The sequence below is a fragment of the Sciurus vulgaris genome (assembly GCF_902686455.1).
Source record: "Sciurus vulgaris genome assembly, chromosome: X".
Lineage (NCBI taxonomy): Eukaryota > Metazoa > Chordata > Mammalia > Rodentia > Sciuridae > Sciurus > Sciurus vulgaris.
In genome coordinates, this window is record NC_136471.1 from 122,275,773 (window position 1) to 122,301,361 (window position 25,589).

Below are 25,589 nucleotides of genomic sequence, written 5' to 3' on the forward strand. Positions count from 1 at the left end.
CAACAGTACTTATAGAATTATAGTGTGAATCTTGACAAGTAAGTCACATATGTAAGTAAACATTTATAGAAGCCACACAAAAAGGGTTTTTTTTAAAGTGAAATTAATTTAATGAAATAGTTTAACCCAATACAAAATATCACTTCAACATGTGGTCAGTGTAAAAATTATTAACGAGATACTTTACATTCTTTTTTAACTAAGTCTTTGAAATCTGGCATAAACTTTACACTTACAACACATCTCAACTTCAAACAGTCAATCTCATATTAAGTGCTCAATAGCCACATGTGGCTAGTGTCTCCCTTATTAGCTTTTGCAAGTCTAGAGATAGGAGATAGCTATTCTTTGAATAGTTACACTTCATTAGGACGAAAAAAAGTAATCTTGCTTAGGGCAAGATCAACTTCTATGTTCAAAATCCTTCAGCCTCATTTGATTTTTCCCAAAACCCCAACCAAAGAAAATTGTTGCATCACTGGATTTAATAGAAGAAATAAAAGAAAAAAGTTTCTTGTTAACAATAAGAAAATCTCTTTTCTTTCAGGGCAAAGGGAAAGAGAATAGTGTTTTTCTCAATCAAATCACAAATACTTTTCAAGTTGATCCTATGCGCAAGGCATTTGTGGTAGTGGTATTACCCATTGTTAGCAGTTCATTTAATGCTGATTTCCACAATGTGACCACTGCTCCTATTACTTTTACACATCACTTAATTTTTTAAAAAGTTATTCCTCTTGGTTCTCAAGGTAAACAGAAATGAATAAAAGCTGACACTGAAAATGGCATACAATTTGCTTTATTTTAAAAAGGTTATTTCATGCTTTGCAGTAATTAACGCTGGAAAGTGTTAGACACGTAACTGTCTCCAACTATGTTATGTTTGTGCTAAAGCAAGAATGTAACTGGATTAATTGATCACTGGGGAGCTAATTTACCTTAAACCAACCAAATTGACGAAGTTCTTTTCGCTATAAGGATGGTAATGTGGCCTGGCAATGTAAACGAAAGATAAATTAAGCATTCTGTGCACAAATGCAAAATAACCACACAACTCCTTATCTTCAAGCCTTTGCGAGCACAGCACGTTTTATCGTCAGGAATTACACAAAGAAGGCGCTACCAAATTAGCTGAGTTTGGACCCAGGTTGGATTTGCAGCACCTGAATCAAGTATGTTGAGGGAAGTGACAAGACCACAAGAGCCAAGTGGTCCCATCTGTCCCCCGCCCCCACAACCACTTTGAGCCTGTCTAGATGTTGCCTAAACTGAACTGTGGCCCCTGAGTCCAAGGCTGAAGGAGAGGCCACGTAGCAAGGATTTCTAGCTGCCTTCTCGGACTCTCTAAACAGTTGGTGCCACCCCACGAGGCTCCTGGGCCTGGAGCCTGGGTCAAGGGGCACTATGTCAAAGGCAACAAAAAAAGCTTCAACCACCTGCCTCTTGCGGATCCAATAAGAAACTTTACACCACCCGCACAGACCTGGCCGGCTGGGTGTCTCTAATCTCATTCTCACACCTGCTTTAGGGAGGAAGGCTAGGGCTCTCCAGGTGTTTGTGTCCTGGGATGATGAAAGGAAAGCTGTTAAAAGGCATACAAGGGGAGCGCAGCGGGGGAACGCACTGTGGTCGCCAGGCGTGGGAGGATCTGGACGCTTTGGCCAAGGCTCCAGGGACTGAGAAGAGGCTGACCCGGAGATTTCCCTTTGCTTTTTTCCCCTTCCCTTTGCAATGCGGTTGGCCAGGGGCTACAGTAGCTTTCCACTCAGCCTGGGGACTTTTACACATTTCTGTCCGGGTGCACTAAGCGCACCTCTGCACCTGGTGAACCAGGAGTAGAACCCTTCCGGGCCCCACTCCGGATGCCCAGGCCTCTATCCGCAAGCTCTCCTTGTCTTCTCAGGCTCGTTTGCCGGCTGAGGTTTCCTTAACCAGGGCTTCCCCATCTTGAGCAGGAGGAGGAGTCAGAACCCCTCCCCTCCCTTTCTCCTCCCCCTCCGCCCACAACCAGCCTGATTTTTTTTAATCTAATCTTTTATTTAAAGTCAACAGAGAAGCAGGAACCCCGCACTCCTGCCTACAAGACATTTTAATAACTCCCCATTTCTGCCGAGAAGGGCAACCTTAAGGAACCTCTCTGTTTTCTGCTGTAACACTTAGGTAGCAAGGAAGGAGGGCGAGAGTCTGGGCTGAAGATCCAGGGCTCTACACACTTAGGGAGAGGCATTGGCCTTGGGGGAGAGGGCGACTCAAGGAGAACGAATGAATCTCAAATAAAAATTCAACACAAGAGCGTCAACTTAGAGAGCTTTGAATCAGATCAGGAGCCAAACCCCTGTAGGGTTCCCAGGCACGAAGCTCCCTGAGTCCTTTGGGGGGGGGGGGGCAGGTGAATGCCCGGCATGTGACCCTGGAGAGGGAGGATCTTGGGCCATTAGGGGATGTGCTCATACACTAGGCGCGCCCACACACCCCCCCAAAGGAGAAAGGCCTAAAAGACATTTCACGCCTCCTTCCTGGATCATTGGCACGGGACTGCGCCCCTGGCGCCTTGCCTATCTTCCCCTCTAGTTGGGTGGGGATCACTATTCTCTCTTATTCCCAAGAAGCCTCAGACCTGCTAGGACCCGTGGCAGTTAAAGGCGCCCAGCCTTTAGTCCCTCCTGTCTTTCCCATTTCTTTCCCCCGCCTCCCGCCAACGCCCCCAGATCTCTTGGGCTCGCCCTTCCTGAAAGTAGGCGAGGCCCAGAAGCTGAGGCTGGGGCGAAAAGGAGGGTGGGGGTGGGAAAAGGGAGGAGCTGAGCGCAGCGGCCCAGGGCAGTGTCTTCAGCTAGCCCCGCCCCTGGGTGCGCGCGGCGGTGGCGGCGGCGGCTGAGCCTCGCTCTGAGAGACAGGTATCGCTTAGGCGCCATGTTGTGAGCGGAAGTGGGGGAGCGCGCGGCGGTCGCTGTTCTGCTGGGAGCGGGCGCGGGAACCGGCGGGAGCGGGGGGCGGAGCCGTAGTCCCGGCGGCGGAAGGAGGAGAGAAAGAAAGGGGCGAGACCCGGTGCCCAGCGGTGGCGCGAGGCTCTTGCTTGGCGCGCGGGCGTCTGTGGCCAGGCGCTCGCGTTCGGGCGGTCAGTGTCGGCGTCGAGCTCTCTCCGGGGCCGCCGCCGCTATTGCTGCTACTGCCGCCGCTGCCGTGGGGCTAGGGCGGCGACAGAGCGGGGCCGGCCGCGGGGCGGGCGGGGAGGGAGGAGGTGGTGAAGGCGGCGGGCAGGGGGGGAAGATGCCGCTGGCGCAGCTGGCGGACCCGTGGCAGAAGATGGCTGTGGAGAGCCCGTCCGACAGCGCTGAGGTGAGTGCAGCGAGGCGACTAGGGCCGACGCGCCTCCTCCCCGCGCCCCCGCGGACTAGCTCTCCTCCCGGGAGCTGGCCATTCGGCCCCTTCTCTCACTCGCATCTGCCCTGGGTGCGGGATTCCGGCTTGGGTTGTTGGGTTGATGGGTTTGCCCGTCTGTCCGTCTGTCTTTTCCTCCCACCCACCCGCACCCTCACCTCCCTCCCTTGTTCAGGGGGCTGCCGGTGTGGTGGCGCATGGGGTTAGGAGTGGGTGCTGGGGCTTTGCAAGAAGCCGATTTTAATCAACTTTGCGTGGGGGAAACAGGAGGCGGAACGGGGGCCGGCGGGGAGTTGAGAAGTTTGGCCCTGGAGGGTCGGGGGCTCCACGGACCTTGGCGACTGGGGATTGAGGGAGTTCACGGGGGAGCCAGACTCCAGTCCAGCCCGGGAAAGGGGGTCGCTGCTGGGAGAAGGGTGCTCCTGGGCAGGGGTGGCGATTCATGGGGGTTCAGGTAAGGGGAGCAGGACTGCTGAGGATTTGCCTCCCCCCATCTGCAGCAGCGGTTTCTGCTGCTGCTGCTGCAAAGGAGAAAGTGGAAGCCTGAAATCCTACACCCCCAACCCCCAGGTTTCTGAGGTCACTGAGCCCGAGAACCCCATTCCTGCGAGTTTAAACTTGAGTTTCCTGTCGGTGGAGGTGAACGGGTAATATTCAAGATCAGCGCCCGTCGTAAAGGGCTTTATGGTTTTCCTAGTCCGGAATCTGGCGACTGTTCCTGAGACACCCACTGGAGTGCCAAAAAAACCTAAACTGTATCCACACCGGGCAAAACAGAATTTCCCCGGACACATCACAGCACTGAGCTTTTTGCAGTCGCCCTTATCCCAGAACCAACTCGGGGTCTGCGAAAATAATCCAGACAAGACCCATTCCAGGGTTATCAGCGCTCCTCTCCGAAGTGGAAAATTAATTCCTGATGGTGGCGCGTCTGTGATTCTTCCTTCTTGACTTTTTGCTGTCTTCTTTCCTCGCAGCGGACTTTGGGGGATTAGAGGATGATAGGCTGCGTGTGTGTAATAGTTACTGAGTGAGTGACCCCATTTCTGGAAAGCATGACTGAAACGCGGGGGTGGAATGGGGCAGGCTCTGATGAGTGGTGTACTTGGCGGCAGCCGCTGCCCTGCCGGCCTCCGCAGTGTGAGAGGTGGATAGGGTTACTGGTTACGTCAGTAAAACCAAGGCTCAGTTTGATCTGAGATGCGGGACACTTGCATTCTCCGGTATGATAGAGGGGGAGGGAAATCAGCTCAAATCGCTTTTCAGTGTTTTCCCCGCTTACCTCCACTGCTGTATAAAAATGTTTACTTGCCCTTCTTAGTGCAGAGTTGCAATAGTGCTTACGATTTGTGCTTAATACTTTGCGACTTGGATCATGTTTTTAAATTTTAAACTAAATGCTACTCTTCAACAGGAAAGACATTGATACGTTACCTAAAAAAGAAAAGAAAAAAGGAAATCATGTTTTTAAGATTGCCAAAATTACAAGAATTTCATTTAAAATCGTTAGCCAGTTTAATACTATAATTCTTTTGTAAAAGTCAAATTTAGAATGTTTATCCGTCAGGAATGGCCAGTGTGAGAAACAGTGTGCCAAGGTCCTATTTTCAATTTTTCAGAATTTTTTGCATTAGAAACAAAAGGTTAATAAAATTTTCTCAAAGTGCTGAACTTGTAAAAGACATTGAATTAACTTTGAGCCTGATTTTTAGACATAGACTTTAACAGTTGCAACTCAAAATTAGTCCACGTTTATGCTTGGCATGTATTGATATGTAGGGCGAAATCATTTAAAATTCTGCCTTATCCTTTTTCTGTGTAGCATGCATTTGGGTAAGGAAGGTTCAAAAAAAAATATTTCTTAAGCACCTACTACATACCAGGTAATGTGCTGTTTCATTTTATCCTTCCTATGACCCAGTTTGTTAGGGATTAGGAAACTCAATCTCAGAAGTGAAGGCACAAAGATTATACATAGTAAATGGCAGAGCCATAATTCAAAATCAGGTGGATAGGGTTCATGTGTTTTGCTTTATGTTAGGGTAGCTGCTTCAAGTTCTTTGTGGAAAAATTTAGTATATAAATATGCCAGTAGTTAGAGGTCATGTATTTTTCAGGAACATTATTATAGGAGATCTCATTTGGTAAAGCCTTCTTATTTCAATTACTTTCATGTTTTCCAAAACCTGGCAAATAGGATTCCACAATTTGCAGTTTTCAAAGATCTGTTTTTAATTGCTATTGTGGCATAAGGTATGTCGAACAGTGTGTTGCCTAGATTTATTAAAACTGAACTTGAACATATTTATTGCCTTTAGATATTTTGTTTCCTTTGGTTGTTCTGCTATTTCAAGTCAATTCTGATACAATTTGGAAATATTAAAACCAGTGAGGGAAGGGATGAGTTTTCACTCAGAGGTCTGATGTTCTTTTATGCCATCTCCTCTCCAGTATGTTCACATCAGAGAACAATTGTATCGTACTAGAGTAACATGGAGAGTTTTAAAAATATCATTTACTTGAACAAATACATCAAAATTTTTCTCTCCAGGCTAAAAGATTTCAGAGTTGGTTTATATAGAATTGTATATTATGGTCTTACCTGTAGTATTCTGTGAACTCTTGAAAGCAGAGACACTTTTCTGTCTCCAAATTCTCAGCATTTAATACAGTGCCTGACACAGACATATTGTGGACTTAGTAAATGTCCGTTGAGGGAATCATGAAGGTCAGAAATAAGGTGATTATGAATCTTATCTCTGTTCTTATCATTTTAATCTTACATTGAAATATGAACAATTTAAAAGACCTGAGTGCCTCACTAAAAACACAGGCAGTTTCTTCATTCCTTTACACCAGCCTTCCTGCTTTAAGACCTCACACGAGTCTCATGGTGTTCAAAACAAAAAAACCCTTGTGGTTGAACTCAAACGTGGGTCAGAACATGATAGGCTAGAACTAGGCCGAATGTTTAAAGAGGCAAATTTAGGATAATAAAGGAAGTACTGTGTAAGCGAAGTAAGGGTTGATGCAAGATAAAAAACAAAATCACTTCCTAAATGGTCTAGGTGAATTCAGAGCTCTTTAATGAGTTATTTAAAGATGCTAGTACATTTGGGGGGTTTGACTGTTTAGGAGATGAATATCAAGGAATTCTGGCTCTTCTGTTCTAGAAATTCCTTGCCACTGCTGTCAGGGACAACACTTACTAGACTGTAAGCCTAACTTTGATACTTTTTAGCTGCAGTGGCTTAGGTATAAATGATAGTAAATCTAAACAACTTTCAAAATAGCTAAATTAAGGAGGGTATTTTTGTTCTACAGAAGTTGTATAAAAATAGTCGGTACAATGTGTTGTTTACAATGTGTTTTATACAATGTGTTGCATAAAAATAACCACCTTTAAATAAGTATCTAAAAAGCATTGAAGAATTTTAACTATAAAAATAATAAGACCCTTGTATTGGAGATCATCTTTAGTGAACGTGCAGCCATTCTTAACCTCAAGAGATGATACAGTATTCTGTAGTATAGTATAATATACAGTATAGTACAGAGATCCTGTAGTATTTCTGCTATATCAAAATTATATAGGTTTCTTATATTTTATCTGTAGTGACAATGTTCTTTTAAAGTATGACCATTGATTGGGGGGGGGGGGGCTGTTTTATTAAGTTTCTTTTCCTTTTCCTATTTGATTTTTACCACATTTCAGGTTTTTTCTTTCCCCCAAGTGAAGATCTGAGGAGAGGACAGGTATTGTTACATGTCAACTGTCAAGTAACTGTAACATATTACTGAACACTTCATTGTTTATAGTGATTGTAATATAGGATGCCAGGTTTTTTTTTTTTTAATCTAGGAAAGTTTGCTCCTTTTGGCAGCTTGATCTGTATAGATGGGGTAGATCCAAAATGTGAAACTTCCTGGGTGCATTTAAATTTTAAGATAAAGAGATAAATTTTTTTTTCTAACTAAAGAAACAAGTATAGACAGATTTTGCCTTTTCTTTAGTTCATTTCTGGAAATCGCAATAAGTATATCCTACTTTTATATAAGAAGGATGGCATAACTGAGGTATGTACTCCTGACCAAGGACTTGACATTTTGTAAATTATAAAATAATCAAGAATATAGCAGATCATTTATCCAGATGTCTGAATTATAGAATAATTATTTCAAGGGCTTTTTGAAAATGATCACCCACTAAAAATTCATACTGCTGTGATAAATAACAAGATTTGCTCTACATATCCATATTCTGGGATATGTATCTGCCAGGGTATAAATGATAGGTGAGGTCAGAGTGGCCTCTCACCCAGTGTAGTTTGAATGTTTTAGATCTAATAGTTCGTATTATAATGAAGGACAATGACATCTTGTTGGTCTCCCTAGTAATGCATTAGTGTAATAGTGCTCAGTGTTTTGGTGGATAACAAGTTCAAAAGCATTAGGATACAGTTGTGCAAATACATGTGTTACACATGCCAGTCTAGAAAAAAAGTAACTGCATTTTTTTTGTAACTGCATTTTAATGCCTAGCATTAGATGTTATTCCCTTCCCACTCACCATTCAGTGTGTTCTTTTAAAGTTAATACAGGAACCTGTATCACCAATTTGGAACAAACATCAAATCTTAGATGTTCTGATTTATCGACAATACCAAAAGATAAAAAAGCAAAGAAAAAACAAACCATAACTTATACTTGTTAAGTAAACTGTCAGGATTTAATAGAACAAACACAAATATATGCATGTTATAAAACAAGTTCAAGTGAAAATGTATGTATATAGGACATAATGATCATTTACTACATTCGGCCTATTTTAAGATAATACATTAGTTGTAATTAAGTATTTCAATTTTGCTTATCAAAATTTAGAAGGAGTTTTGTGGGATAATTTGGATTAATATCAAACTTTTAAAGAATGCAAACTTTGGAGCATAAAAACTCGTGTTTGAGTTCTGGCTCTGATACTTAATAACTTTGTAAACTTTATGCAAGTTATTTAATATCTCTGCTTCAGTCTGTAAAATAGGGATGAAATAATATGTACCTCATAGTTTTGAAAATTAAATGAAATGGTATATATAAAACACTTGTTCAATACATGGTTTAAGTGTTTAATTAATAATACAAAGAATGGATCATCTCTGTTAAAAAACTTAAGTTCTTCGTTTTCCTCAGATATTTTTTTCAGAATTGAACAGAACAATAAAATTGATTTTTGTTGGTTGATTTGTTTAAGTACTCATCATATTTAAATATAGTTAAAAGGATAAAGTGAAAAGAAATCTCTTTAAGTCTTGCCCTTCTTATTCCTATCCTCAATATTGTCTTTAAAGGGGAAAAACAGATAAAGAACATGATGAAGAATATGTAAGGAAGAAAGCATGGTCTATGTTTTAACACTGCTCAAAATAGGATAGGTATCTCACAATCTGTGACATGTTGTAGTTTACTGGGTTTTTCCCTTCATACTATATAAAATAAATATTATATATTATACATGAAAAAATATGAAATATTCTTTGTCAATCTATTGAAGATAATGTGTCCCAGGAGAAATGGTTGAAGTCCATATATAGCATTAATACTTAGAATTTTAATTTTCTAAAACATACCAAAACTAATTATGCATACCTTTATATATTTTAGGGTTAATCAATTCTGTTAATTTCATTTTTAGGAAAATAATATACTACATCTCTCCCCATTACTATAAATAAATTTGTTATTTGAATATGTTATGAATACTGAGTTCACCTGTCTAGAAATGTAATCCTTTGGATTTTGTCTGTTTTATGGTGGTGGTACTTAAACTTTAAAATACTACACAGTAATTTCTAAACGAAGTCTCTGGAGATGTGATGTTAAAAGGTATATCTCTGTCCCAACAACCACCCCTCTTGCAAAAAACCAAAAGAGTGGACATAATCAAATAAGCTTGGGAAATGTGGAGTTAAACAAGATTTAACCAGTATCTTAACTGTATAACTTTTTAGAACTTCTAAGATAATGTTTGCAGTGAAACTGCAAAACAGATATATAGCCCACAGCGTTTGACATTAGATGTCAGCACCCCTTTTCATGGACCACCTGTTGAAGTCTAAAAGGACACAAGTGCTTTGCAGAACATGGTTTTGAAAAGTCTGATAACTCTGGTAACCTGATCCAGCATTGCCTGGAAATGTGCTGTGTTATGTTTAATTAACTATATCAAAGCTTTTTCTTTAACCATCAAGAGTTTTTGTTTCATTTTGAATTAAAATCTTCCTAAATTGTACAATACTTAATAGTGAACTGAAAATTTAAACAATGATTAAAATAAAATAAAAATAATTTTAACTTTCATTATTCAATTTTCTGACAGCCATTGGTCATGATCTACTTTAATATCAATCTAATTGCCCTTCCTGTATGACTTGTACATTGACTTGTTCAGTACTTATCTAATATTCACAGTTTGAAAAAATTCTCTTTAATCATATGTCACTTTATGCTACTGTCCATTTGCTTGCCTCCCCCATTCTCCTTTTTAAATTAATTCTAAGTTGTAGTTACTAGAGAATAGTTAAGGTTAATAATATTTGAAGCAGCCATTTTTAACATGGGAATGTTTTTACTTCATCTTTTTAAGAAGTTACAGTTTACCAAACAATGTAAAATAGCATCCTCACCCTTTTGCTAGTCTCTGCCCATTATGAACACCCATCTCTGGGATCAGGATTATTTTTGGGGCATATTACCTAATAATAAGCGGTTATTTTATGTTTTTGACAAACCATAACAGAATGACTCAATTATTGCCATTACCTGCTCTGCATATTTACCTTTCTTGAAGATGTCAGCCAGAAATCAGACCATGAATGAAGAAAGAACAGGCAGTTATAAGATGGAAAGCTAGCCTGCTGCCCCATCTGGAGTCAGCATGTTGTGAGTCTGTTTTTGTTGTTGGTCTTGTGAAATGTTGCCAGTTTCCTAAATATTAGGTATCCTACACTTCAGTGTAAATCCAAAAGCACTTTTAGATTCTTGTCATTCTCTTCTCTAGTGTAAAAATGATTACTGCCATAGTAAGTTAAGTGAAATTTCCCCATCTTAATTAGTATCTCTGGGGATGTAGCTCAGTGGTAGAGGAGTACTTGCCTAGCATGTGTGAGGCCCTGTGTTTGTTCCCCGGTACTGCCAAAAAAAAAGTCTTAGGAGTATATCCATGGAAACATTTAGACACTTTTGTCCGTAGTATAAATTGGTTTTTATAATCTTACGTATGATTATGGTCTCATCTTTGAATCAGTCCTGAGTTTAGCTCTAATCTTTTGTTTTACAAAACTTGTAGGAAACTTGGTTCAGTCATTTGATAGAAACAGATGTCAAATGATAAACTGAAGCAAAAGATCATTTTGACATTAATAAATTGAATTGCATCTCAAGGACCATAGTTTAGGAGAAATCTTCATTCTAGAAATCTTATTAAGCCTATAGTAAAATCCTCAGCTTCTAGAATGTTGAATGTTATTTCACTTCTTCACATATAGGAGCAGAGGTATCTACCTGAAAACAATAAAAAATAATAAAAGTTTTACTTTAAAAAACAACTTCTAGATCAGCATTGTTCAGTACATATAGTAGCCACTTGAAATGTGACCAGTGTGACTGAGGAAATGATTTTTTGCTCTTTCTTCCTTTTCTCTTCCTCATTCTTTTTTCATGTATTTGTTCATGGTGCTGGGGATCTAACACAGGGCCTCATGCATGCTAAGCAAGTACTTTACCACTGAGCTATATCCCTATTCCTGAATTCTTTAATTAATTTAAATGTACAGTCACCAGTGACTATTGACTACCATATTGACCAGTGCAGTCCTAGATTATAGATTTGTACAAATTGAACCCTTTTTCCCTATTCCAGTGTGTTTTCAGTTCTACATTCTGATGTTTTTTGAAGTTAATAGATTAAATTTTTCTCTAAATAAAAGTATATTTTATATGCTTTTTCAAATTGTGTTTAATCAGGTGGCCTTATCCCTGAAGATTTTGATAACCACTCTTAGGTTTCATATACCTCACAAGTTGTTCTACAACTTTACAAGTTTTTACAGTGACGTTTCTTTGAGTGATAAAATGAAAACATTGGGGAAATTTAGGTATCAAAAAATATTGCAGGCGAGACATGATGGCATACACCATCCCAGCCACTCAGGAGGATGAGGCAGGAGGATTTCAAGTTTGAGGCCAGCATTGATAACTTAGCAAGAACCTATCTCAAAAATTGAAAAGTGCTGGGGATGCAGCTCAGTGGTACAGCACACCTGGGTTCGATCCCCAGTACTACAAAAATAAATTATAAACCTCCTCTTGTGGGCTGAACTTGTGGACAGAGATATAGAACAAAAATAACATCTCAGGGTGAAAATGCAAAATCATCTTCTATGCTATTGGATAAAAAAAATCACTGCATGGTAAATTTCTTTAAATATTGCATTCCGTTCACTCTACTGTGCTAATTAAAACAGGAAAAGTGGACTTATGCATCTTGGAATATGAAACTGTTTTTAGAATTTTTTAGCAGAGAATTTTATAGCTGAGAACAATTTAACTCTACCCTATTTATATAAGAAAATTGAGAGTTGTTCAGGAAGGCCTGCCCCAGGTCATATATTGACAAAGTCAGCTAGGATATGCAATACATTTCATTTCATTAAAATTTAGTTTGTTGTCTATGACATATCAACTATTTAAATTCATTAGTTATATAAATTCTGAAAAGGGCATAATGCATCAAAGTTCAAATTTTTCTCTACAATCTGCTAATTTTAACTCCTTGTTTTCTGTGTCAGAGTACCAAAAAAACCCTAACATACATTCTTGCCTTGACTTTATAAGTCTGGAAAAAATACAGTCATATCCTTAATTTACAAAATCAAATCAATCCTACCTACAAATAGTGGGGCATGGTTCAAGATCATGGCTTGCTCTTTCCCAAGTGAAGATGGGAGGAAGCTCACATTTACTGAATGCTCCCTTTGATTAGACACTTAATTTACATCAACTTGAATGAGGTGGACATAAATTTAAGCCTATAAAGGTTAAGTAACAGGCTCAGGGTTTCACAGCTAGTAAGTGGAGGAGCAAAGATTCAAACCCAAGTCTCACAGATTGCAAATTCCATTGATTTTCTAGTAGAGTGCCTGCTTAAGTTGAGAACATCTAGATGGGTGACCTATCTGGATGTCTACAGAGGAGAAAGGATCCAGGTAGTTTGCATGAGTAGCTATTTTTGTGGGGATGTAGAGGATAATGACCCAGAAAGATAGGTGCCTTCTCATACATATGTAGCATGAAGCCCTCCTTTCCCCAATGGTCCCAATAGTGAACATGTCCTGGCATGAAGTAGGAATGCTGTTCATAATAGAGCCACTGTTTAAGTAGTTAATAGAGTTAGGAAAGTTAGTAAAATCAATATTACTCTCCAAATGCAGAATGAGCTAAATAGGGTTTTGTAAGCTGACCTGAGAGAAAACATTTGACATTATGAGAGATGCTTTGAGATTTATGAACAGATATATTAGAAATGAAAATGTCTTATATTTGAAGCAAAACTAGTATTTGGGAAAGGGGCTTCTGAGACATTTCCTAACAGCTCTTCTTGTGGAAATATCTAGGTGTATGCTTGAGTAATGTACTCTGTTTTTATGCAGCTTATTAAATCATCTGTTTATATTTGTATCCTCTTTTCAGAAAATCTATTTGACATTCCATCAATGGGAGGAAATTTAAAAGAAAAAAATATTTAGTCATTATTTTTTTTTTCTTTAGACTGTTAAACTATTAGGTCATATAGCCCTAATTAATTTTTAATTGGGATCTAACTTATATACCATAAAATTCTCATATATAATTCATTGGTTTTTAATAGATGTACACAATTGTGCAACTATCCCCAGTATCTAGTTCTAGAACATTGTCATTACCCCAAGAAGACACATCATCCATCATTCCTCATTCCTCCCCTCCCTCAGCCCCTGACAGCTGCTAATCTTCTTTCTGTCTTTATAAATTTGCATCTTCTGGACATTTCATATCAATGGAATCCTTAAATGTCTTTGTGTCTGGTGTCATTTATTTTCTATAATATTTTCAGGGTTCATCCATATTATAGTATGTATCAATGCTTCATTCTTTTTTATAGCTAATAATATTATATTTTATGGATATAAACATTTGTTTATCCATCCATCAGTTGATGGAATTTGAGTCGTTTCTACTTTTTGGCTATTAAATGAATAATGCTGCTGTGAACATTTGAGTACAGGTTTTTGGGTGAATGTTTTCAATTTTCTATGTATCTAGGAAAGAAATTGCTGAGTTAGTCTGGTTAGTCTGTGTTTAACATTGAAGAAAACACCAAACCATTTTCCAGCTCACCTGCACCACTTTACATTGCCACCAGTAGTGTATGCAAGTTCTAATTTTTCCACATTCTCTTCAACATGTGTTGCTTTATGCTGTAACCATCATTGTGGGTATGAAATTATATCTTGTTTTGATTTGAATCTCCCTAATGATCAATGATGTTAAGGATCTTTTCATGTGCTTAGTTGCTCATTTGTATGTATAATTCTTAGGCTTATTTTGTTAATGATTTAGGGACTTTAAATGGAGTTTTGCTTGAATATTGATATAGAGTTCCTTATTTATGTATGTATCCTCAGAAAACTTACTTTCAACATGTGCTTTAAAGACTTTCTTCATTTTTTATATGTGATTAATATAAATCATTTCCTTGAACAGTGGTTTTCCAACTGGATTCATACAACCTTAGGTTCTCTGAAAATGCCTTAGATCCCTTATCACCTTATCAGCCAGAGCAGAGTTGCTAGAGGAACACAGCATGGAGTTAGATTAGTTTTAGAAAGTTACAGAAAGAAAACAAAGATTGAAGCAGTTGATAGTCTCCTCAGTCTTGTTATACTATTTTATAGTTCCTTATTTAAGGCAAAAGTATAGGGATTAATTGAAAATTAAAATTAGGAAGCTGAACTTTTACCCTTATTCAGAGGCAGCAAGGTGATGCAACAAAACATTGAGTCAATGCTTCACTTCTGCCTTGATAATATTGATGGAGCCCAGGGAAACTGAACATACACTCTCACCCTGCCATCTTACTACACCTCATTGGGGGGACTGCCTGCCAAAAAAGATTTAATAGGATCCAACCAAAATGTTCATTAGACAATCAAAAATCACTTTACGAAGAACCAGGAAAATAACATGAGAAAAGATAGTCAACACATGACAACACTGATTCAGATGTTGAAATTATCTGACCAAGATTTTAAAGCAGTTACTGTAAAAATATGCATCAATGAACAATGAACTAAAACACACTTCAAAAAATGATTTTTGTCTCAGAAAAAATAGAAGACACAAAGAAGAACCAAGCTGAGCGTGATTGTGCATTCCTATAATTCCAGTGTCTTGGGAGGTTGAGATAGGAGGATTGCAAGTTCAAAGCCAGCCTCAGCAACTTGGTGAGACCCTAAGCAACTTAACAAGACCATGTCTCAAAATCAAAACTAAAAAGGGCTTGGGTTGTGGATCAGTAGCTAAGTGCCCCTGGCTTCAGTCTGGTACAAAAAGAAGAATCAAATGGAAATTGTAGAACTGAAAAATACAATTGAAATAAGCTGACTATACAGGCTCACTAAAAAAAATGGAAATGACTGGAAAGAATCTTGTACAGATAGAGCAATAGAAATTACTCAGTCTGAACAACACAGAAAAATAGACTGGAAAAAAGATGAACAGAGCTTCAAGGTCTTGAGGGACTCCTCTTGGACTCTGAGAACATGAGAATCCAAGAGAGAAAAAATGTACTTAAAGAAATTTAATGGTTGAAGTTTCCCCAAATTTGGCAAAAGACATAATCCTACAGATTCCAGAGGATGAGTGAACCCGAAATAAGATAAATCCAGGTAATCTACTCCCAGACACATAAAAATCAAACTTTTTTAGGAGTGGTAGGTTACTGTTTAGTGGATACAAGTTTCAATTTTGCTCAGTGAATAGTTCTGGAGATTGCACAATGTGAATATACTTAACACTACTGAACTGTATTAAAAATGGTAAAGGTAGTCGATCTTAAGTATATTTGCAACAATTAAATTTTTTTAAATCAAACTTCAAATTTAAGGAGAAACTTTAAAGTAGCAAGCTAATGAGAAGCAAGCTATTACCTATAGAAAACGGTTCACATGACAGCAGATTTCCCATCCAAATCTATAGAAACACATGGTTTTTCAGACTTTGAAGGAGGAAAAATACCAACCCAGAATTTTATACCCAGTGAAAACATATTTCAGGAATTAGGGTGAAATCAAAGCAGTCTGGGACTAAAGAAAACTAAGTGGTACACCTTGAAAGAATAACTAAAGGTATTTCCTCAAACATAAAGGAAATGATAAAAGAAGAAAACTTGGAACGTAAGGCCTAAAGAACATGAATTCTATAGTCTCTTTCAGAAATATGAGAGGGAACACTTTACAACTTGTTTTATTAGACCAGTATTACCTTGATACCAAAACCCAAAGATGGTATAGAAACTACAGATCAATATCCCACAAGAACAAAAGTACAGAATCCTCAACAAAAGAACAAAACAAACCCAGCAATACATAAGAAGGCACATAAACCAAATAGATTTTTTCCCAAGCATACTGAAAGGCTAAAGAAGAAAAATCACATTAAAGCAGAAAGTACATTTGGATAAGTATTAAACATTCATAATAAAAATGGAGTAAACTAAGAACATTCAGGAACTCTTAATTTGATAATGGCAATTAAAAAACCCTGTAGTTAACATCATAATAGTGAAAAGCAATGCTTTTTTAAAGATCAGTAATAAGGCAAAGATGTCCACTCTCACAGCTGCTATTCAGCATAGTCCTGGAAATTTTTACTAGCATAATAGGCAATAAGAGGAAGTAAAAGACATGCAAATTTTAAAAGAAAGAAAACTGTCCCTATATTTAGGTACATTATGATCTCCAATGAAAGTCACAGGGAATCTACCAAAAAAACCCTAGAACTAATAAATGAGTGAGTTCAGCAAGGCCGTAAGACAGTATCATACGTGAGTAAGTTATATATATATATATATATATACACACACACTAGCAATAAATGTGCAGAATCTGACATAACATTATCATAATGGCTTAAAAATACTTAGGTATAAAACTAACAAAGCATGTATAGGACTTGTATGCTGAAAGTAAGAAATCTTGATGAAAGTGTAAATGAATTGAGATATGTATCATGATTGTAGATGTGAAGCAAAGATGTCAGTTCTCCCAAGTTCATCTATGGGTTTAAACCAAGCTTATTCTGACATTCAAATGGAAAATTAAAGGAACTAAAACAAAAGAATGTGGGAGGAGCCACTTCACCCAATTTTAAGATTTACTATATAGCCTCAGTAATCAAAATACTATGATATTGGCAAAGGGATGAACACACAGATACATGGGAAAAAATAGAGAACTAGAAATAGACTCACACAAGTATGGGCAACTGATTTTTGTCAAAGTGGTAAATCAGTTTGATAGAGGAAGGATAGTCTTTTCATCAGCAGTATATGGAGCAACTGCATGACTTCAGGTAAATCAGTGAGCCTCCAAGCCTCACACTTTATATAAAAATTAATTCAAAGTGGATTGTGGATTTAAATGTAAAACTAGAAATCTTTTAGAATTTAGACATAGGAGAAAATCTTTGGGCCCATGGGCTAAATGAAGAGTTTTTAGACCTGATACCACAAGCATAGTTCACAAAAGAAAAACTAAATTGAACTTCATCAAATGCCATTACTTTATCTCTTTGTAAAAGACTCTGTGAAGAAGATAAAAAGACAAGGTACAGATTGAGTATATTTGCAAACATACATGAGGTAAGACTTTTAAAGAACTCTCAAAACTCAACAGGAACAAAGAGAAGCAGTCCAGTTTGAAAACAGATAAATGAACACTTTGTCAAAGAGAATATGTGGATACCAAGTAAGACTCTGAAAAGATGTTTAACATGGTTGACTGTTAGTTCATTGTGATATTAATTTTTATTTCCCTATCATCACATACCTATTAGAATAGCAAAAATAAAAAGTGATAATATTAAATTTTGGTGAAGATGCAGGCAAATTGAATTTCTCAGACATAGCTGGTAGGTATGTAAAATGATAAAACCCCTCTGAAAAAGTGTTTGGCTATTTCTTAATAAACTAAACATATATTTACTGTATGATCAGTTGCATTTCTAGAGTATTTCCCAGAGAAATGAAAACTTAGTTCACATAAAAGTTTGTACCCAAATGCAGATATCATTATTTGTACTGTTCAAAAATTAGAAACCCAAGATAATTCAATAGTAAATGATTAAACAAGTCATGGCACATTCACACTATGGAATAGTACTTAGCAACTGAAAAGGAATGGGGTTGTTAATATAAAATTTAGATAATCTCAGTGGAATTATGCTGAATGGAAAGAGGTTGCATGTTCTATGATATAATTTACATAACATTCATGATATAGAATTACAGACATAATGAATAGATGAATGGTTGTCAGGGATTAGGAAGAAGAAAAGATCATAAAAGGGCAACATGGGGATCCTGGTGGTAATATGTGATAATACTATTAAGTATCTTTACTATGGTGATGGATACAGTGACCTCCAAATGTGATAAAATGGCATAGAATACATATACAAGTACCTGTAAAACCCGTGAAATCTCAATATAAGATCTGTGCACTGTACCAGTGTCAGTTTATTGGTTTTGACAGGAAATTATGTAAGATGTTACCATGGGGTAAAAATGGATTAAGGGTATATGGAGTCTATTAGTTTTGCAATTTCCTGTGACCCTATGATCATTTAAAAAAAAAAGTTAAGAATTAGGTTTTTAGTAAAAATACATTTATTTATTTCCAACGATTGTATTAGTGATAATAAAAGGATATATCCTTAATATTAAAACATCTCAAACTAATGACTAACATCATGCTTGAGAACATATTATAGTCTTATTAAAATTATGCCTGCATAATTTGGTCAGTTTTATTCAACAATTCCTCACCTTTCCCATCCCTCCTACTCAGGCCCCATCCTCTACTGCACTGTTCTCCCTTCTATTTTGATGAGATCCCCCCCCCCCCCCCCCCCCCCCGCTTCCCACATTTCAAATTCCTTATTTCTTTAGCATCTGCAGATGAGAGAAAACATTCAAGCTTTGACTTTGAGCCTGGCTTATTTCACTTAGCATGATCTCCAGTTCCATCCATTTACCAGCAAATGCCATAATTTTATTCTTTATGGATGAGTAAAACCCCACTGTATATATATATACTACCTTAAATTTACCAAATTGTTACATGCATGTATGAATAAATCACAATGAATTCCACTTTACGTATAACTCTAATGTACCAATTTTTAAAAAATAATAGAAGACCAATACAGTAGAGGAAGGGAATCAGGAGGGAAGGGGGTAGTACTGTGAATTGAAATGGAGCAAATTATGTGATATCCACTTATGAATATGTCAAAATGAACCCCATAATTATGTAAAACTATAGTGAACTAATAAAAACAAATGAAAAGCCTTTTAAAAATTATGCCTGCTATTTTCACTTTTATTTTTATATTCTCAAAGACCTTGCTAATGCAATTAGGCAAGAAAATAAGAGTATTCAAAAGGAATATAAAAGACAAGTATTCACAGATGATATAATCATCTACATAGGTAATCTGAGGAAATCTAAAAAGATTTGTTAAAACTAATGATAATGTACTATTACACAAAATGAATTCAGAAATCAATAAATAGCTTTCCTGTTTACCAGTTATAGCCAGTTAGAACATATTGGTGAAAACCACCTCATTCAAAATAGCAACAAAAATACTGAATGTCTGGAAATAGGCATAACAAGCAGAGAACAGGACCTAAATGAAGAAAATTACTAAATTGCATTAAAGAATAATTTGACAAAAATGAGAGAAAACCATGGTTCTTTAATGTAATTTAAGTTAGTTTCAATAGGATTTAAGGGTATTTTTTTTTTTTAAAGAATTGTGCACAACTTTTCCTTGTATCTTGAATGAATGTTCTCAGATTTTTAAGGGTTTTTTAAGATTTTTTTTAAGTTGCTATAAATTACTTTAGAATTTATGTAAATAGTTAAAATTAACATTAAAATGCTCTTAGTGTTTATGCTTAATAACTATGCAACCATAACTAATCACACAACCAACTAATTAGAAACTACATTTGTGGTTATGTTTTCAGTAATAAGTCTTATTAGCTTTATAAGCCAAGATTGTATTTATACCTAGGGTGATTTTAAAATATATAGTTGATTACAGAGAGTAGTTTGGATTGTTTCTTAGTAAATTCATCTTAAAATTTAAAGCTCTTTATATTGAAATATAGACCATACCACACAAATACTATTAAACAGGGTCTGGTTTATTGTGTATTTGAGCAAGTCCCACTGTCTTATTTCACTAACTTGTAAGCTGTTAAATGCTGTCTTTTTGTATATAAAGATGTTTGTAAAGCTGTGTATAAGTTGAATTATTTTAAGTGATTATTAACAGTTGTATCATCAACACATATTGGGTTTGGTGCATAGAAATTTAAGCATCACTTGTTTTATAGATGAGAAAACAGGTTGAGGTGATTTTGCCATAGTCACAGCAAAATAAGAACATGGACTTTGAAGCCAGCATGATGGTTCATCTGTTTTGGATGGAAAGGCTTTATTAATACCCTGGAAATCAGCCAGAAGAAATCATTGGGCTTTTTCCTAAGACTAGAATTAGCCATCCCAAGTGTAAGTTATCAAGAACTCAGATTTTTAGCCCTAGAAATGTAAGTGGGCCAATTAGGGCAAGGGGTTCCTCAAAGTCCCCTCAAATATAGGATTTGTCATTTCTCCTGGGAAGATGAACAGAAGGAAAGAAAAGCTGGTGCTTTCTGAACACCCACCATGGCTAAACATAATGAATTGACCATAGCCTCTGGCATAATAAGTATCTGATTCTTATGGATAAGAAAACTGATCACATCAAATCACTTGCCCAGAGTCACACCTATGAAAGGACAAAAAGGCCAGGTTTAGAAACTTGTTACTCAGCCTCCAAAGCCCATAATCATTTTACTACACTGGTTTCCTGGTTTTGTCTAATCATAAAAGTCATCTAAGGTACCTGTTTAAAAAATAAGCTACTAAACCATGGGGCTTCTGGAAGTTCAGATTCAGTTTCCATCTGGGGGAAGGCCACAGTGCTGGGAATTTCACCCAGGACCTTGGAGTGCATGCTAAGCAAGATCTCTACCACTGTGTAATATATCTTTATTAGGAATCTCAAATAATTCTGATCATCAGGCAGGTTTGGGAAATACCTTTTTGTACTAAAGAGGAGGTAGGGTTTGAAGTTTTTGGAGAAGCAAGAGATTTTAAAAAGTTGACATTTTACTGCTTTAATAAAATAAAATTGGATGGTGGAAATTGAATTACAAAATTGTTAGATTCCTTAATCTGCACAGAAAAACAGTATTTAGCATTTTTCTTTTAGGTGACATTATTTTTGTTTAGGGAACAAACACCACTAATGGGTGTATAAAAACTGTGTAGGATGCAAACAAAAAAAAGGAAGTAGAAATATTAAAATGTCCTTAAATATAAAATCAGTGATTTCTTCAGGTGTAAAACCCCCACAAAATCTTAAATAATCTTACTCTAAATTTTTAGTCTTTAAAGTCAAAGGATTATAATATTTTCAAGCTGGGAGAGCTCTCAGCCACATATTTTATGGATGAAGAAACCACAACTCAGAGGCCTAAAGTCTTGCCCACAGTTAGTGGCTGACTTTCAAATCCATGTTAGCCAAGGTTTCATACAATTCTTACAGATTGTAGATAAGTACCATCAGAAAGTGACTTTTCGAAAAATCACATTGTTTTAGAAATAAATTTGGTGTTTACCTTATATTCCCTATTTTATTGATATAATTTTGTTTTCTTCCTTTACCCTACTGAGAATGAATATATTTAAAGAAATCACTTTTTGATTATGTGATTTGAAATATTGTATCTGATTGATGATAGAAAAGTGAAACAACCTTTTTAGAATAGTGTGTTTAACTAATGGACACTTTCAGAACATGCTGTACTAAAGAATTATAGTTTTCTCCACTTTTTTACAAAATTTGATTTTGTGAATAGAGATAAATGAGCATAGCTAGATGTCTCTACATGAATATAAGCAGAAAAGTACAAATTGTAGTAGCTTTTGTATTCAGATTTGGGTTCAATTATCTTCGAACCTAATAGCTCTGTGATCTTGGACAAATTAATAACCTTTTTCTTAACAGTATACCTAATTGTCTATTAATGATTAATTGGAATTAAAATAATATGCATAATATGGCTAACTGTAGTTTGAACAAAATAGGCAATGAATAAATGATAGCTGTTATTTCTTTGACCTATTATTTAGAAGAATATTAATTTCTGAGTGAGTGCTTTAGTTTGTTTCCTTATCCATTTTTTAGCATAATCAGAAAATATTCTGATTTTAAGAATTTTTAGATTTACTTGATGACCTAGCCATGGACAGTTTTTATAACTACATAAATACTTGAAAAGAGCCCATAGTCTTTTTACATTTATAAAATTCATCATTTACCTATCCTAGGCAGGGCACAGTGGTGCACGCCTGCAATCCCAGTGGCTCAGGAGGCTGAGGTAGAAGGATCACAGGTTCAAGACCAGCCTCAGCAATTTAGGGAGACCCTGTCTCAAAAAATTAAAAGGGCTGGGGATGTATCTTAGTGGTAAAGCACCACTGAGCTCAGTCCCCAGTACAAGAAAAAAAATGTGGTTCTATCTATCCTAATATGAATTATTTCAAATGCTTTGTCCTTATTTTGTTTACTTTGCTAGTTGGTATTAGTGTGCTAAAATTTTCTCATCCACTACATTTGCATTGATTTCATGTTATAGTCGCAATGCATCTGCTTTCGTGTTCTGTGGTTTGTTCAGTCTGTGGTTAAATGTACTGTGCTATTATGCACTTGCTCTTTTTGATGACTTTTGTGTTTAAAAAAATAACATGCTAATTGTACAAAATCTGAAAACTAGAGAAATATATGCAGAAGGAAATAAATATCTGTACTCCATTATTAAAAGATTTTTATGTGATTAGGAGTTTTAGATTTAGATTCAGGGTGGAATGTGGTCTTTGCCTTGCACAGGATATTAGACTTTTTGTGTATGCAACAAATATTTATTGTACACCTATTTCATGACAGATTTTGCTAGGGACTGGGAATACAGTACGTTAAAATATTGATATACTCATCTTGGCTTAATTTCCTCATTTGTAAATTGGTGATTAAAAGTTTTAGAAGCATCAAAGATAATTAATAGTGCTTATGATTTATCTGGTGAGTAAGAGCTCAGTAAATTACACCAATTATTCTTCTTATTATTATGTATATTCAATATTAATTATATCTTTAGTCCATATAAAATGACCATTTTAATCAGCTTAAGATTTTTGCCTTACATTTTGTTTTTGGTGTTAATGTTACAAACACTTTCTTTTTCTTTACACTTCTCTATACTTACCTGTTTTGGGGGGGAGTTACTTTAATTAAAAATAAATCCAACTCTTAAGATTTTTTTGTGAAACATTTTCAAATACATACTAGAGTAGTAAGTAATGAACCACCCTATTCCCATAACCCAGCTTCAAGGATTATCAGCTGATACCCCATCATTTCATTTCTACTTAGCCATTCCAACCCCCCCCCACAACCTTTTCCTCCCCAGCTCCTGTGGATTATTTTGAAGTTAATCCTAGAAATATCAATTCAGATGTAAATATTTGTATTTATACTTCTTAAAAATGACTTTTAATAATATATAACTACCTTACTCTTATCACTCATAAAACATCAGTAATTCTGAAGTAGCATCAAATATCTAGTAAGTCACTTTTTCCACATTTTTTTAATGGTGCATTAAAGTTATACATAATGGTCAGATTTATTGTTATGTATTCTTACATGAACACAGTTTAACAATAAAATTTGACCAATAACATTCCCCAGCACCCCTCTCACCACCTGGTCCCTTTCCTCCACTGATCTCATGATTTTCATGAGACCCTCCCCCACCTTTCTTTTCCTTTTTTGCCTCTAGTTTTCACATAGAGAAAACATATGACCCTTGACCTTCCAAGTTTGACCTATTTCGCTTAACATGATATTGTCAAGTTCCATCCATTTTCCTGCAAATGACATAATTTCACTTTTCTTTATGGCTGAATAAAATACCATTGAGTGACTTTTTTTACATTTCTTAACATTATTACTTTTAGAATGAGTTCTGTCATTTTGTTTTTTTTTTTTTCTTGTGGGTTTTTTTTTTTCTGTCATATGGATTGTTTTGTTTGAGGAGGTTGCGAAATACAGAAGAAAGAATTATATAGCTAGAAAGATCTAGGTGTGAATCCTGCTTTTGCTAATCCCTAACTTTGCTGAGCCTTGCTTTCCTCAACTGTAAAGTAGGGGTAATTATACTCACCTCACGTTCTTAGGATTGAATGTGACATCTGCTTAAAGTACTATTATTGGTATTTGCCATTTATTATCTTCTTTAGTGATTTGGACTGTAATAATATCTATTCTTGATTATTGTGTGTTTTTTTTTCAAAACATTCCAAAATTTATTAGATAATTACTAAAAATATTTGTTAAATATTCTTGTAGGAAAGATGGAGTGTTTGGAGTCTTTGCTTCTCCTGCTGTCTCTTTTAAATCTACATTATTTTAGCCTGAGGTGCTTTTTTCTTTTATATTGTTTATATACTTATATCAATTTTTACTCATTATTGACCCTTTCTTTTAGTATGCTTCAGTTATTTTTAAGTTGGTGTCAGTATATACTTCAATACTTCTTTCCTACCTCAATTTTCTTGAACTATTTTTTGATTCTCTTTTGGTGGTATAGGATGTACCTTTGAACAATTTACTTTAAAAGGATATTACCAAGATGATGAAATTTTATAGGACTTTGCAAATCTAATAATTTCCTGTGACCTTTGTACATGAAAAACTAGGGTGAGGTGTAAAATTCTTAGATCTTAACTTTTCCCTTTCAACTCCCTATAGGTCATTACTTCATTGTCTTCTGGCAATTTATTGTTGCAGAGGAGAAAACTGAGGTCAACCTGATTCTAGTTCCTTTGAAATAACCTATTTTTTTCTGCTTGTATGCTTGTAGGATTTTATCTTTATCCTTGAAATTTAAAAACATTTGCCAGGACATGTCTTGGTGTTGATGATCTCTGTTGAACCTTCTCAGTCTCCAGTCTCAGGTATTTTTTTCAGAACTGGAAAATTTTCTTGTACTTTTGATTGATTAAATTGCTCTGTTTTGTATTTTTAGGAACATCTGTTATTCATAGATTATTTCTCTGTCTGTCTTCCATAGTTTTTAAATCTTTTATTTTCTTTTTTCTTTTCATTTATTCAAATTTGTCCTCTGTGGCATGGATTCTGTTTTCTGCAGTGTCAGTTCTAATACTTGCTATTCATGATACAAACTTAATTTTGGCTACTGTGTTTTCATTTCTTTATTCTTATCTCAACATGTCTTGTGTCATAAGCAGAATTCCGCTTAGGGGTACACTTTAAAAAACATGAGGTGGATTCAGGCCTGCCTAAAGCTTATTTTCTGAGGCCACAACCACAGGACCAGAGAAAATAAATAAAATAAAAGCTTCTGAAAGGGTCCTCATAAACTTAGAATTGTAGATATAACCAGAGGTCATTTCTACCCTAATCTAGGAAATAGAAAAATCTTGGGTACTAACAGGTCTTTGGTAGCTAGAGGAATAACAAAGCAGACATAAGGTCACCATAACTAGAAATAAAACTGATTTTTCTAATTATATTCATTGTTTTTCTCTGTATAAAAATACATAATAAGTGTATATAATTTTGAAAAGACAGTACAAAGAAGAAAATCCTATGGCCCAGGTAACTACTGATAAGATTTTATATGTTTTGCCAATGACATGCACCCATGCTGGGAGGGAGGGTGCAAACTGGGGTCATATAGTTTTGTATCCTTT

At 36.3% G+C, this 25,589-nt stretch overlaps 1 protein-coding gene across 5 annotated transcripts in view; it reads left to right on the plus strand.

Annotated features, from left to right (window-relative positions):
• RPS6KA3 (ribosomal protein S6 kinase A3) overlaps window positions 1-25,589 on the plus strand; it is a 146,161-nt gene that overhangs the window by 39,859 nt on the left and 80,713 nt on the right. The window contains exon 1 of one of the 5 annotated variants that reach the window (XM_079122871.1): window positions 2,850-2,894. The exons of 1 other annotated variant lie outside the window; for it this stretch is intronic. Coding sequence is in view for 2 of the 4 variants with exons in the window: in XM_079122868.1 (XP_078978994.1) it covers window positions 3,268-3,336 (69 nt within the window). In the remaining 2 variants the exon portion in view is untranslated. Of the gene's footprint in view, window positions 1-2,849; window positions 2,895-2,914; window positions 3,337-24,746; window positions 24,831-25,589 lie in introns of those variants that run through there. 3 more of the 5 variants (XM_079122868.1, XM_079122867.1, XM_079122870.1) reach the window with 3 other exon arrangements.